Here is a 15,682-nt window from a genome sequence, read left to right as displayed (position 1 = left end):
TTTTTTCACTTCACATATCAAAGACATTTTTATGAAAGATTATTTTTCTATTATTGGGACTATATTTCTTTATATATTTGTTTCACTGTGTATTTCACAAGTTATTTGCGCTTGCTTATTTTATAATTTGCCCACATGTCTTGTCACTAGACATATTTTTTATTCTTGTAGAGCGACTCCATTTTCTGTCTTGTATTAATTTATGTTGTATAACATTTTTGAGTTGCTGCTGTATTCTCCCCTTTTTTAAGGTATGCGCAATTTTTTCCTTCTTACAAAAAATAATAATATCAAACATACAAATATTCATAACATACACATACACATACACAAAGCCCCCCCCTTTTGCATCAGAGACAATCAGAGTTCTCCTACCACAGTTATCGAAAATTCGCAATCATTTTCGCATTCGCAATAGCGAAAAATCGCAATTTTTTTTTTTTCAATTTGGCAACATAATAGGATCGCCTCAGCTTAGCTACTCGGCCCAGGGTCTCTAATCATACCAGCAATGCTTTTAGACGTCGATAGGATGTGATCTGTTTTAAAAATCAAATTGAAAAAATGCGAATATTCGGAATTGCGAATATTCACCGCGAAATTCGAAATATAGCGCGATTTCTCGAATATGCTATATTCGAGTCGAATATTCGCAATGCGAATATTCGTGAGCAACACTACTTGTGTACGCGGCAATAGGCCCCTTTCAGATATGTGTTCTGATCAGGTCCACCTGTCAGTTTTTCAGATGGACCTGATTGAAAGGTCCATGCGATCCTAAGGAAAGGTGGGTGTAAATGGACTTGTGTTCTTGTACACCTGCCTACTTCCAGGTCCGCAAAAAACCCCCACAGAAGATGAGCTCACAGATCCCCTGCTGATCGAAACAGAATTTGCCTGAATGAAAAAGGCCTTAGGGCTGACCAGCCAAGCAGCTAAAAACACAGCTGAAATATACATAGATGTAAGCTATCTTACCTAGCAAAACTTAGTAATTTTGATAGGCCAATTCTGTCATCAAGCTTTTATAACATTGTGCAATGCAATAGAGCTTCTCCCAGTCTTAGCCCTACTGTGCAAGGGACTATGATAAGTTAATAAAAAGACAAATTTTAGAACATATGCTAATTAGATTTAAAAATAAATTGAATGAATTTTAATGAATGCAACCAGGATTAAATAACTTTAAGCTTTGAGATCTTGGCTTCAATTCATTAAGCTATGATGACCATTATTTTCTCATAAGAATCTGTTTTAACAATGAGACCTTAAAATAATTTAATTGCTTCAAATAACAAATCATGGTTTAGCAAACTGAGCCAATTATCTTCAGTTATTGATCCAGCACTGCTTGCTTCTCCACTGCTTCTTATGCCGCGTACACACGGTCGTTTTTCGGCATGAAAAAAAAAGACATTTTTCAGTATGTCCAAAAAACGAAGTTTTTTCAACTTTATCATTAAAAACGATGTTGCCCACACACCATCGTTTTTAAAAAATGATGAACAAAGCGCGGTGACGTACAACATGTACAACGGCACTCTGAAGGGGAAGTTCTATTCACCTTTGGGCTGCTTTTAGCTGATTCCTTGTTAGTAAAAGACGATTTGCGCTTTTTTGTCTGTTACAGCGTGATGAATGTGCTTACTCCATTATGAATGGTAGTTTTACCTGAACGAGCGATCCCGTCTCATAACTCGCTTCTGGGCATGCGCGGATTTAAAACGACGTTTTAGCCCACACACGATCATTTTTTACAACCCGAAAAATGACATTTTGAAAGCCGAAAAACGATGTGAAGCCCACACACAATGATTTTACATTTTTTCATGCCGAAAAACGTCCGTGTGTATGCGGCATTACCCATTCCTTTACTTATTGTTTCTACCCATTATCTCTGTAGATGGTAAAGGGTTTTTGTACTTTGTTATTGCAGAATGTATGTGTGCTTGGAAATGGTTTATGTGTTGCCTATTGTTTATTTTATGCAACAACGCTTATATTTTACAGTGTCATATGAAACAGTGACACAATATACTGTATATATATATATATATATATATATATATATATATATATATATATATATATATATATATATATATATATATATATATATATAATTTCTTACTAACTTCTGTCCTGCCAAATCTCTGGAGTAGCCAAATTCAGTGGTGGTGGATTGTAAATAGGTTACAGCAGGGCTCAAAATTTCAAGTCCTGAGCTAATAGCCAGGCCTCAAGGGTTACTCGCCACCGCCCAACCCCTACCCTGCCCTGCCCCTAATCCCGCCCCTAAACACGCCCTCATATATTATATCATGAAATTACACTTAAATGTCCTATGCAGAATTAAGTTATAAAAATATTAACAACAACTTTATCCATACCCAAAAATGTAGCCTGCCCGTGTCCGCCAATGCAGCCCGTGTCCGCCAATGCAGCCCTTGTCCGCCAATGCAGCCCGTGTCTGCCAATGCAGCCTGTGTCCGCCAGTGCAGCCTGTGTCCCCAGTTCAGCATGTGTCCCCAGTTCAGCCTGTGTCCGCCCCCAGTTTCAGCCTGTGTCCCCACCCCCAGTTTCAGCCTGTGTTCCCCCCCAGTTTCAGCCTGTGTCTCCCCCCCCCCCAAGTTTCAGCCTGTGTCCCCCCCCCAGTTTCAGCCTGTGTCCCCCCCAGTTTCAGCCTGTGTTCCCCCCAGTTTCAGCCTGTGTTCCCCCCAGTTTCAGCCTGTGTTCCCCCAAGTTTTAGCCTGTGTTCCCCCCCAGTTTCAGCCTGTGTTCCAGCGATCGTAGGGGATGAGAGGGGAGAGCCGCCACCTGGCTAATTAGAGCGCTGGGGAACATAACAGCTTTCATTACAATAGCTGTGTGTTTCCCCACCGTGCGGCGTCATATACGGCCCCTCCCCCTTGTCTGGGGAACTTTGAAAGACAGATCACGTCCCAGAATTGGATGGTGATCTGTCTATCAAAGTGCCCGGACAAGGGGGAGGGGCTGTATATGACGCCGCACGGCAGGGAAACACAGCTATTGTAATGAAAGCTGTTATGTTCCCCAGCGCTCTAATTAGCCAGGCAGCGGTGGCGGCTCTCCCCTCTCATCCCCTACGATCGCTGGAACACAGGCTGAAACTGGGGGGGAACACAGGCTGAAACTGGGGGGGAACACAGGCTGAAACTGGGGGGGGGAACACAGGCTGAAACTGGGGGGGGGACACAGGCTGAAACTGGGGGGGGGACGACACAGGTTGAAACTGGGGGGACGACACAGGCTGAAACTGGGGGGACGACACAGGCTGAAACTGGGGGGGGGACGGACACAGGCTGAAACTGGGGGGGGACACAGGCTGAAACTGGGGGGGGGACACAGGCTGAAACTGGGGGGGACACAGGCTGAAACTGGGGACACATGCTTAACGGGGGACACAGGCTGCACTGGTGGACACAGGCTGCATTGGCGGCGGGGGCTCTCCTCTCTCTTCCTCTACGATCGATGGGACGAAGGCTCCCATACAACCCGGGCCGACGCTCCCCCCAGCTCCCAGGCAGCCCACACTCGCCCCCCCCCCCCCTCAAAATCCACTCGCGAGTAGGCGAGTGTATTTTTTGAGGGCTGGGTTACAGTATATTCTAGGGCTGTTACTGATTACAATTTTAATGTTTGATTAACCGTTTTTTTTAATAGATTAATCAACTAATTTTGATTAATTATAACGCATATACATTTTTAGGATCACCACCATATATAGTCCCCACTGTAATATCCGCAGACATCTCCCCACTGTAATATCCACAGACATCTCCCCCACTGTAATATCCACAGACTTCTCCCCCACTGTAATATCCACAGACATCTCTCCCACTGTAATATCCACAGACATCTCTCCCACTGTAGTATCCACAGACATCTCCCCACTGTAATATCCACAATCACCCCCACTGTAATATCCACAATCTCCCCCACTGTAATATCCATAGACATCTCCCCCACTGTAGTATCCACATCTCTCCACTGTAATATTCACATCTCCCCACTGTAATATCCATGTCATCTCCCCCACTGTAATATACACAGACATCTCCCCCACTGTAATATCCACAGACATCTCCCCCACTGTAATATCCACAGACATCTCCCCACTGTAATATCCACAGACATCCCCCGACTGTAATATCCACAGACATCCCCCCCACTGTAATATCCACAGACATCTTCCCACTGTAATATCCACATCTCCCCACTGTAATATCCACGTCATCTCCCCACTGTAATATCCACAGACATCTCCCCCACTGTAATATCCACAGACATCTCCCCACTGTAATATCCACAGACATCTCCCCCACTGTATTATCCACAGACATCTCCCCACTGTAATATCCACAGACATCTCCCCCACTGTAATATCCACAGACATCTCCCCACTGTAATATCCACAGACATCTCCCCTACTGTAATATCCACAGACATCTACCCACTGCAATATCCACAGACATCTCCCCACTGTAATATCCACAGACATCTCCCCACTGTAATAACCACAGACATCTCCCCACTGTAATAACCACAGACATCTCCCCCACTGTAATATCCACAGACATCTCCCCCCACTCTAATATCCACAGACATCTCCCCCACTGTAATATCCACAGACTTCTCCCCCACTGTAATATCCACAGACATCTCCCCACTGTAAAATCCACATACATCTCCCCCATTGTAATATCCACAATCTCCCCCACTGTAATATCCACAATCTCCCCCACTGTAATATCCACAGACATCTCCCCCACTGTAATATCCACAGACATCTCCCCCACTGTAATATCCACAGACATCGCCCCCACTGTAATATCCACAGACATCTCCCCCACTGTAATATCCACAGACTTCTCCCCCACTGTAATATCCACAGACATCTCCCCACTGTAAAATCCACATACATCTCCCCCATTGTAATATCCACAATCTCCCCCACTGTAATATCCACAGACATCTCCCCCACTGTAATATCCACAGACATCTCTCCTACTGTAATATCCACAGACATCTCTCCACTGTAATATCCACATCTCCCCACTGTAATATTCACGTCATCTCCCCACTGTAATATCCACAGACATCTCCCCAACTGTAATATCCACAGACATCTCCCCACTGTAACATCCACAATCTCCCCCACTGTAATATCCACAATCTCCCCCACTGTAATATCCACAGACATCTCCCCACTGTAATATCCACAGACATCTCCCCACTGTAACATCCACAATCTCCCCCACTGTAATATCCACAGACATCTCCCCCACTGTAATATCCACAGACATCTCCCCCACTGTAATATCCACAGACATCTCCCCCACTGTAATATCCACAGACATCTCCCACACTGTAATATCCACAGACATCTCCCCTACTGTAATATCCACAGACATCTACCCACTGCAATATCCACAGACATCTCCCCACTGTAATATCCACAGACATCTCCCCACTGTAATAACCACAGACATCTCACCACTGTAATAACCACAGACATCTCCCCACTGTAATAACCACAGACATCTCCCCCACTGTAATATCCACAGACATCTCCCCCCACTCTAATATCCACAGACATCTCCCCCACTGTAATATCCACAGACTTCTCCCCCACTGTAATATCCACAGACATCTCCCCACTGTAAAATCCACATACATCTCCCCCATTGTAATATCCACAATCTCCCCCACTGTAATATCCACAGACATCTCCCCCACTGTAATATCCTCAGACATCTCCCCCACTGTAATATCCACAGACATCTCCCCCACTGTAATATCCACAGACATCGCCCCCACTGTAATATCCACAGACATCTCCCCCACTGTAATATCCACAGACTTCTCCCCCACTGTAATATCCACAGACATCTCCCCACTGTAAAATCCAGGGTTGGGGGGAGGGGGGCAGGTATACAGAAAAATATGGTTTGTCAAAAAAAGAAGAAAAAAAAATTGTAGAAAAAGAATTTCCAGGCATCCACTACCTCCAGAAGTAGAAATAGAATGGATGCGATTAAATGTATAACTTATAATGTCAGAGGGTTAAACTCCCCACAGAAGAGATTCCCCTACAAAAAGGGCAAAAGGGGTAGCAATAGGCTTTGGGAGTAATGTTCGCTTTGAGATGAAGGAGAGGAAGGTGGACCCTGAAGGCAGATTCCTGTTCCTGAGAGGAACAATATTAGGCATCAGTTTAGGCCGATACGTATTCTTCTACATATTTTTCGTAAAAAAAAAAAAAAAACGCAATAAGCGTTTATTGATTGGTTTGCGCAAAAGTTATAGCGTTTAGAAAATAGGGGGTATTTTTATGGCATTTTTACTAATATTTTTTTTTAATAGTAATGGCGGCGATCAGCGATTTTTTTTCATTTTTATAGCGTATGGTCTGACCACTGATAGGCTACCCCCCCACCCCTTCTACCTCTGCAGCAATGCTGGCAGCACTCATATGTCTATTTCCCAAAGATAACCTCTGGATATGACGCTGAGCACGTGCACTCAACTTCTTTGGTCGACCATGGTGAGGCCTGTTGAGTGGAACCTGTCCTGTTAAACCGCTGTATGGTCTTGGCCACCATGCTGCAGCTCAGTTTCAGGGTCTTGGCAATCTTCTTATAGCCTAGGCTATAGGTCTCAAACACAAGGCCGCGGGCCCTCCTCATGTGGCCCTCGCACCTCCAGCCCTCCTCTGCTCCTCCTCCAGACCCTTACTTTCTGCTTTTAAGCAATGCATCCATCTTCTTCCCAGTAGCAGCATAAGGGGGGTGCACTGTGATGTAAGGGAGGGTGGGGGACTCAACTTCTGATGGTGGGGTGACTCTTGACATCTAATGTAAGGGGAGGGGATGCGCTGGACACCTAATCTTACAGATACAACCGGCTCTTTTGAGGGAAATCATAATGCTGATGCGGCCCACAATGAAATTGAGTTTGACACCCCTGGCCTAGGCCATCTTTATGTAGAGCAACAATTCTTTTTTTCCAGCTCCTCAGTTCTTTGCCATGAAGTGGCAAGTTGAACTTCCAGTGACCAGTATGAGAGAGTGAGATTGATTTCACCAAATATAACACACTTGCTCCCCATTCACACCTGAGACCTTGTAACACTAATGAGTCACATGACACCGGGGAGGTAAAATTGATAATTGGGCCCATTTTGGACATTTTCACTTAGGGGTGTTCTCACTTTTGTTGCCAGCGGTTTAGACATTAATGGCTGTGTGTTGAGTATTTTTAAGGGAACAGCAAATTCACCCTATTATACAAGCTGTACATTGTAGCAGTGTTATCACATGAAAAGATATAATAAAATATTTGCAAAAATGTTAGGGCTGTACTCACTTTTTTGAGATACTGTATATAACCCTGCTGTTTTCCAATAGTTAGGGCCTAGAGCAGGCACTTACTAAACAATAAGGACCTTATTTATAGCTGACAGTGCCCATCCACTCTCTGCAATAGTCCACAGCACTACTCCACACCGTGGTCTATATTTTACTGGCTTCCAAATCTAAAGTCACCATTTTCCACTACTGGAGGTGGAAAGTGTGGACTGGTTCATGCCCCTTGTCACACCCTCCAGCTTTCAGCAGTAGGAAGCGTACATTATACATAATGGTGATGATAACATGATAACAAGAAGACTTTGCAGGCACAGTTTCCTGCAATCCCAATTCTCCCAAATCAAAGCAGGCATTGATTTTGTATTTATTAACAACATTAAAGGGGTTGTAAAGTTTTTTTTTATTATTATTTCTAAATAGGTTCCTTTAAACTAGTGCATTGTTGGTTCCCCAACCTTTTCCTTTGATTTCCCTTCTAAAATGTAAATTTTTTCCTCTGTTTTCTTTGTCTGAATTTCTCACTTCCTCCTCAGTAAGCTGTTCTGGCTGACTAACCCCCATGGATGATAGGGGGCAAGCTTACTGAGGAGAAACAGGAAGTGAGAAAATAAGACAAAGAAAAAAAAACATTTCGAAGGGAAATTGAAGGAAACGGTAAGTGAACCAACAATGCAGCTTAACGGAACCTATTTAGAAAATAAAAAACAAACCTTTACAACCCCTTTAAATACATTGCACAGCCAAATTGTCAACAACTTTATTAAATGGCTTTACATATACTTTTTATACTAGGTGTATGTCTACATATGTATTGGTTGCACAGCTTAGAACTAATATTGTACAGAACAAAACTTTACACTGCATTTTACCTTTGGACATTTTCTTCATGTATCTTTAATTTCTGATCATCCTCTTCACATTGCCTATTTCTGGCTTCTTCTTCTTCTAGTGAACTAGCTGGTACTCCTTGCATCAGCCATTTTTCTCTAAGCAGTTTTGACTGAAAGTAAAAAAGGTCATCATTATATTTCTTACAAACCTCTTATGATGTAAATAACTTTAATAAGCCCAAAGTAAAAAGCTAGATAAAAAAATAAAAGTAATAGCCAAAAGCCATAATTAAAACTAATGTACATTTTTTGCTAAAACCTCATTCACAACACAAAGGGGCATTTAATAAAGCAGTAACATCACTTTTTGGGTGGTATGGCCCCTCTAACATGGCTGTTAAAGGTTCTAAAATTACAATTTGTAATATTGTTACTTAAAACTATTCATGGTGCCAACATCCCAAACAAAAAAAATTGTAAGAGTACAAAAAACACATTGGGTGGAAGGGATTTTATAGGCACCATATATTAAACAACCATACATAAAACCAACAAAGCTTTATTATTATAAAAATAAAAACCATATAGTAGAATTTTTATTTATTTATATAGTATATAGTAATAAATAGGATACATTGTTTCCAACAACTGCATTGTATACCTGTGTATGACGTCTATAACCGCATATTACCTGTTATATAGGACAAATATCTTGCCCATTACATCACAAAAATTATGCCCACATGCCCAACACGTTTTAAGACCTTAGGGACAGCTCGATGGACCTTCATATTGAAAATGGGAAAATATAGGAAACATGTATAGAACAAAACACATTATACCTGTCAATCCCAAAAAAGGGGGTGGGAACCAAATACAGAAAAAAAGAGGGGGAACCCAAGAAGAAGCATTCGATTAAAAAAAAGGTAGTTGGGCCTCCCTCTTCGGCTGGTATGGGAACACACGGAGTGGTGTGTGTCTAATTTTATACTCGCAGTTTATTTTCCCCTAATCGTCTTTCAGGACAGCCACCTGAGAGACCTTGGCTCCTCCCCTCTGTTGGAAACACCGCGCCAGCCCATAAATTTCCTCCTCCCCTGCTGGTCCTCAGTTATTTGTGTTTCCTCCAGTGGGGAGACACCATAGGAACAAGCCAGGAGAGCCAAGGGAGGCTCAGGCAAGACGGTCCTGAAAGGGAGCAGGGGCTCTCTGGACAAAAGAGACAGGTACTAACCTGAAAGACAGCCACCCTCACATCCCTGAGCGCAGGTGTAAGTCGGGGGGGCTCCGGTTTTTGTATGCACCGAGTGCGGTGTGAGGAGGTACAGTCAGCGTCCTAGACCAGCGTGTGTGGCTGCCGGAGGAATGGGGATTCCAGACGCGCAAGCCACGCTGTGTACTAGGACCGCTCGGAGCCGATGGCGGGTGACGTCATTCAGGCACGGGGGCGGGTACTTCCGGGTTCGCGGCTTCCGGTTCCGGGCGCGAAACTCAAAAACGGAGCCAGGCAATGGCTGGAGGGAGCTGCATAGACGCTGTAGAGACAGCACACGCGGCGCTGGTGACACAGACATGTCGGAAGCAGAGGGGAAAGATGTTGCTCCAGCAGAGACCAGCTCCAGCCACAGCAAGGTAAGGGGAACCTAGGGTGGATTTCCCCTCTCCTAAAAAATAGCCTACCATCCCTCTACACCCCCCAGGGTAATAGGGAGGGGGAGGTGGGTTAACCCCTCAGTGTCAGAGGGTGATTCATAGGGCCCCTAGCGTGGTAAGCCCATATGAAGACACTGCGCACCTGCCGTGAGCAGGGGGAAGGCTACGGTACTAATCATGGGGTATATATTTTCGCTTGTGTCTTTCAGAAAACTGACAAAGACAAGAATACCCACAGTACAAAGAAAAGATGTCCATCCTGTAAAGTCACACTTAGGGAGTCATGGAAAAAGGCTATTTGTAGCGACTGTATTGATAAGTTAGTACAGGAGCACACTGCGGAACAAAGTGATTTGGCATCATCAGTGAAAGAACTTTCTAATACCTTTGGGTCATTCAAAACATTTTTTGAAAACTTCCAGATCCCGCAGCTTCAGTCAGCTCCTCCTGTACAGGCAACAACATTAGTCCCGGGAGTAAGACCTTCCACTAGTGCAGGCCCTTCAAGAGTTCCTAGTGAGGAACTAGAAGAGGAACCTGACAGCGCAGTGTCCGGTTCACAGGAATCAGAGGAGGAGGCTCGGGAAGGTGATTCCAGGAAGCCCTCCCGCTACAAGCTCTCCTTGGAGGATGTAGACCACTTATTGGAAGCTATTTATGCCACTCTGGGTATTCAAACAGAGAAAAAACCATTATCATTGCATGACCAAATGTATGAGGGTTTAGGCGACCAGGAAAGTAAAAATTTCCCAGTCCATGATGTCTTGATCGAAGCAATTAAAAAAGAATGGCAGGAACCAGAAAGGAAACCATTGTTTTCCAAAGCTTTGAAAAGACGATTTCCATTTTCGGATGACCCATCCTCAGTTTGGAATAAAACGCCAAAGCTGGATGCTGCCTTTTCTCAAGTTTCAAGGCACACAGACCTAGCTTTTGAGGACATGGGCATTCTATCCGAACCAATGGATAAGAAAATGGATTCATTACTAAAAAAGTCCTGGGACTCCACGCTGGGTAGTTTAAAACCAGCAATGGCAGTCACCGTGGTAGCCAGGAACATGGAATTTTGGCTGAACCAGATTCAGGAGCACATTGAGGAGGAGACGGCAAAAGACCAAATCCTAGCCTCATTTCCCACATTGTTGAGAGGCATAGCTTATATTGCAGACGCTTCAGCTGAACTGGTACGGATGGCAGCTAGATCGTCTGCATTAGCTAACTCAACCAGGAGGGCCTTATGGTTAAAGACGTGGCAGGGGGACTGCGCGTCTAAAACCAAATTATGCAACATCCCATTCACAGGGGACCTGCTCTTTGGGCCGGGATTAGAAAAAGTGCTGGACCGTACAGCGGACAAGAAAAAAGCGTTTCCGCTGAAACGCAAAGCACCCTGGAGTCAGCCACAGCAGACCAAAAAGAGACAGAACAAATTTAATTGGGTACCTAAGGGCCCCCGCTTCACACCCAAGGTAGACAATCAGAAAAGACCCTGGGCCCAGAGAGGGAAAGGCAAAGCAGGAGCTATTTTTCGTGCTCCTGAACAAGCCTATGATAAGAAATGACAGATTGCTCACAGTGGGAGGAAGACTGGGGGACTTCCTCCCTCAGTGGGAAAAGGTGACTTCCAATCGATTCATATTGAGGATCATAAAGGAAGGTTATCATCTAGAATTCTCCAGAACACCCCCAAAAAAGTTTTATTTAACAAAACTTCCGAAGGACAGAAGAAAGGCCGAAGGGTTAATGAGAGCCCTGGAGGATCTCAAGAAACAAGAGGTAGTAGTGGAGGTCCCCAAAAAAGAAAGGGGACTTGGGTTCTACTCCCACATTTTTGGAGTACTAAAACCCACGGGGAAGGTCAGACCAATCTTAAACCTAAAACCCCTCAACCTATCCATAACCTACAAGAGGTTCAGAATGGACTCAATTTACTCAGTGAAAGCCCTACTACCTCCAAACTGTTTCCTGGTCTCCTTAGATCTAAAGGACGCCTACTTACACGTTCCAATACACAGGGACCACCAACAGTTCCTGAGATTGGCGATAGAGACGGGAAACAGAACCTTACATTTACAATTCCAGGCTTTACCCTTCGGCCTCTCTTCCTCACCCAGAATCTTCACCAAGATTCTGGCGGAAGCCCTGGCACCCTTGCGAGTCCAAGGCATTTCCATCATTGCATATCTGGACGATCTGCTGCTGTTCGCAGAAACCCCAGAGAGGTTGCAAACGAACCTCGAGACCACACAGATCTTTTTGAAGGATCTGGGGTGGTTAATAAATGTGGAAAAATCAAATCTAAAGCCCACACAACAGATAACATACTTGGGGTACGTGATAGACTCTGTACAGCAAAGGATTTTTCTACCCAAAGAGAAGATAGAAAAGATCCAAAAAGAAACAAAGGCAATTCAGGTGAATTCACCATGTACCATCAGACAGATCATGTCAACACTGGGGCTGCTAACATCGGCAATCCCAGCTGTTCAATGGGCAGCCTTACATTTCCGACCACTGCAAATGTTCCTTCTAGAGGTTTGGGACCACAGGCAGGAGTCCTTAGACACCCAGGTTCGAATACCGACACAGGTAAAAAGAACCCTTTGGTGGTGGAGGACGGTGGAAAACTTGACCATAGGTCGGCTGTGGACACTTCCCATTTCCCAAATCCTTACCACGGACGCAAGTGGGATAGGATGGGGAGCACATCTAGGCTCCCAAGTAACCCAAGGAATTTGGAAAGGGGAAGAGAGGAGGAGATCCTCCAATTGGAAAGAGTTGAAGGCAGTGGGGCTTGCACTTCAATTCTTCCAGGGACAACTGAAGGGACATCATGTTCAAATAAGATCCGACAATGCTTCAGTTATTGCCTATGTAAACAAGCAGGGTGGAACAAGGAGCGGAACCCTGTGGGCATTAGCGAAAGAAATCCTGACATGGGGAGAAAGGAATATTCTCTCGCTATCAGCAATCCACCTAAAAGGGGATTTAAACACAGTAGCGGATTTCCTCAGCAGAACTCAGCTGAAGGAAAGCGACTGGGAACTAAATCAGGAAGTGTTCAGGCAGATCACACTAAAATGGGGAACACCTCAAGTGGACTTATTCGCATCCAAGAAGAACAAAAAGGTCAAGACCTTCTTCTCACTAAACAGAGAGGACGGAGCAATAGGAGTGGATGCTTTAGCACAAAGGTGGACTTTCAGGACATGTTATGCCTTTCCTCCACCCGTATTAATTCCACAAGTGTTACGGAAACTACGTGCAGAGAACACCAACCTGATTCTCATAGCACCTCACTGGCCCAGGAGACCATGGTTCTCTTTACTGAAAGAGCTAGCTATAGAACCCCCCTGGTTGTTGCCAGTCCAGGAGGATCTACTCTCCCAAGGCCCAGTATACTGCCCCCAAGTAGAAAAGTGGAACTTGGCCGCGTGGTTTCTGAGGAGCAACTGCTGAAAGCAAAGGGTTTCTCAAACCACTTAATTGCGACTCTACTGAAAAGTAGAAAGTTAGAGACACGCAAAATTTATGAAAAGGTATGGAAGTGCTTTGGCAAATGGTGCACAGAAAACTCCTTTAATACACAGAGTTCAGTGGCCGTCCTAGAGTTTTTACAAAAGGGAGTAGAAAAAGGACTAAGCCTTAGTACGCTAAAAGGTCAAGTATCCGCACTGTCAGTGTTCCTAGAGGAAAGGCTAGCATCTGACCCATGGATAGTCAGATTCTTCAGATCCTTGAGCCGACAGAGACCTATTCAAACCTCGGTCTTCCCGAAATGGGACCTGTCCTTGGTACTACAAGCTTTGACAGCCAAACCTTTTGAGCCTTTGGAAGATTGCAATCTAAAGACGCTGACACTAAAAGCAGTCTTTTTGGTGGCAATCACCACTGCAAGACGGGTCTGTGAGTTAGAGGCCCTATCGATCAGACCCCCCTTTTTTCAGATCTTCGCAGATCGTATAATTTTTAGATTGGATCCGGGATTCCTGCCTAAAGTAATCTCAAGGTTCCATAGAGAACAAGAAATTATATTACCTTCATTTTGTCCGAACCCTTCCAGAGAACAGGAAGTGAAATTCCATAGCTTAGACGTCAGGAGATGCGTCTTGCATTATTTAGAAGTGACTAAAACTTTAAGGAAAACGGACTCTTTATTTATTTTGCATTCTGGAGCTAGACAAGGACATAGAGCTACCAGGCGCACTATAGCTAGATGGTTAAAAGAAGCCATTGAAAAAGCTTACAGTTTAGGAGGCATACCGATCCCAGAGGGTATCAAAGCGCACTCCACAAGGTCTATGGCAGCCTCACAGGCAGAGAGAGCTGGAGCAACGCCGGAGCAGATCTGTAAAGCGGCGACATGGTCCAGTTTTGCCACCTTCGTAAGACACTATAGGGTGGATCTTTGGTCAGCTAAGGATCAGACCTTTGGACGTAAGGTCTTACAAGCTGTGGTCCCGCCCTAGGGTAAGTGCTCGGTTATCCTCTCAGGTGGCTGTCCTGAAAGACGATTAGGGGAAAAACGAAGTTACTTACCGTATTTTCCGGCGTATAAGACGACTTTCTGGATGCAAAAAAATGCATCCAAAGTCGGGGGTCGTCTTATACGCCGGGTACAGTCTAAGTACTCACTTTTTTCCCCAGCGCTGACAGTCCCCCATGCTGCGATCGCGATCGAGAATGATTTCAAAGCCGCGCCTTCACTGCAGAGTGTTCTGTGATAGGATGAACAAAAATCTTCCCAGCAACGCCTCTGTTCTTTGTTCCTCCTATCACAGATGCCTTCTCATCCTCGGACGAGATGAGAAGACGTCCGTGATAGGCGGGAAACATAACAGAGGCGCTGCTGGGAAGATTTTTGTTCATCCTATCACAGAACACTCTGCAGTGAAGGCGCGGCTTTGAAATCATTCACGATCGCGATCGCAGCATGGGGGACTGTCAGCGCTGGGGAAAAAAGTGAGTGTTAATGCACTGGGGGGGGGGGGCAACAAGTTCAGGCACAGTGGGGGCAAGTGATGGCAATGTGGGGGCATGTAATGGCACAATGGCAATGTGGGGGCATGTAATTGCACAGTGGCACAGTCTGGGCATGTAATGTAATGGCACAGTCTGGGCATGTAATGTAATGGCACAGTGAGTAATGTAATGGCACAGTCTGGGCATGTAATGTAATGGCACAGTGAGTAATGTAATGGCACAGTCTGGGCATGTAATGTAATGGCACAGTGAGGAATGTAATGGCACAGTCTGGGCATGTAATGTAATGGCACAGTGAGGAATGTAATGTAATGGCACAGTGAGATTTGAAAAAGCCTGTTTCTGTCAGCGGTTCTGGCTCCCCCTCAGCTTCCAGAAAGACAGTAAGAAGGGGGTAGTCTTATACAGTGAGTATATCCCAAAATCTAAATTTTTCCTGGAAAATTAGGGGGTCGTCTTATACGCCGGGTCGTCTTATACGCCGGAAAATACGGTACTGGTAACGTTCTTTCCCGTAGTCTTTCAGGACAGCCGGGTAACCCACCCAAAGGTATGTATAAGATTTCCTTACAGGAATTGTGATATGGTTAACGATGTGTATCATGTTTTCTTGTGTCTCCCCAGCAACTGGAGGTGCTCTAAAAGAACTGAGGACCAGCAGGGGAGGAGGAAATTTATGGGCTGGCGCGGTGTTTCCAACAGAGGGGAGGAGCCAAGGTCTCTCAGGTGGCTGTCCTGAAAGACTACGGGAAAGAACGTTACCAGTAAGTAACTTCGTTTTTTCTACATACTGGGGGGAATTATCAAAGCTGATACACAAATTTT

The 15,682-nt window shown here is 44.9% G+C and overlaps 1 protein-coding gene across 3 annotated transcripts in view; it reads right to left on the bottom strand.

The window, feature by feature from the left end:
- Positions 1–15,682, bottom strand: part of PALM2AKAP2 (PALM2 and AKAP2 fusion) — a 451,866-nt gene that overhangs the window by 303,141 nt on the left and 133,043 nt on the right. For all 3 annotated transcript variants that reach the window (XM_040361147.1, XM_040361140.1, XM_040361141.1), the window contains exon 3: positions 8,261–8,391. In XM_040361147.1, the coding sequence (XP_040217081.1) occupies positions 8,261–8,391 (131 nt within the window). The remainder of the gene's footprint in view (positions 1–8,260; positions 8,392–15,682) is intronic.

The sequence above is a fragment of the Rana temporaria genome, chromosome 1, assembly GCF_905171775.1.
Source record: "Rana temporaria chromosome 1, aRanTem1.1, whole genome shotgun sequence".
NCBI classification, from domain to species: domain Eukaryota; kingdom Metazoa; phylum Chordata; class Amphibia; order Anura; family Ranidae; genus Rana; species Rana temporaria.
Note: the sequence above shows the minus strand (reverse complement) of the source record. Positions and strands in the feature narration are given on the sequence as shown.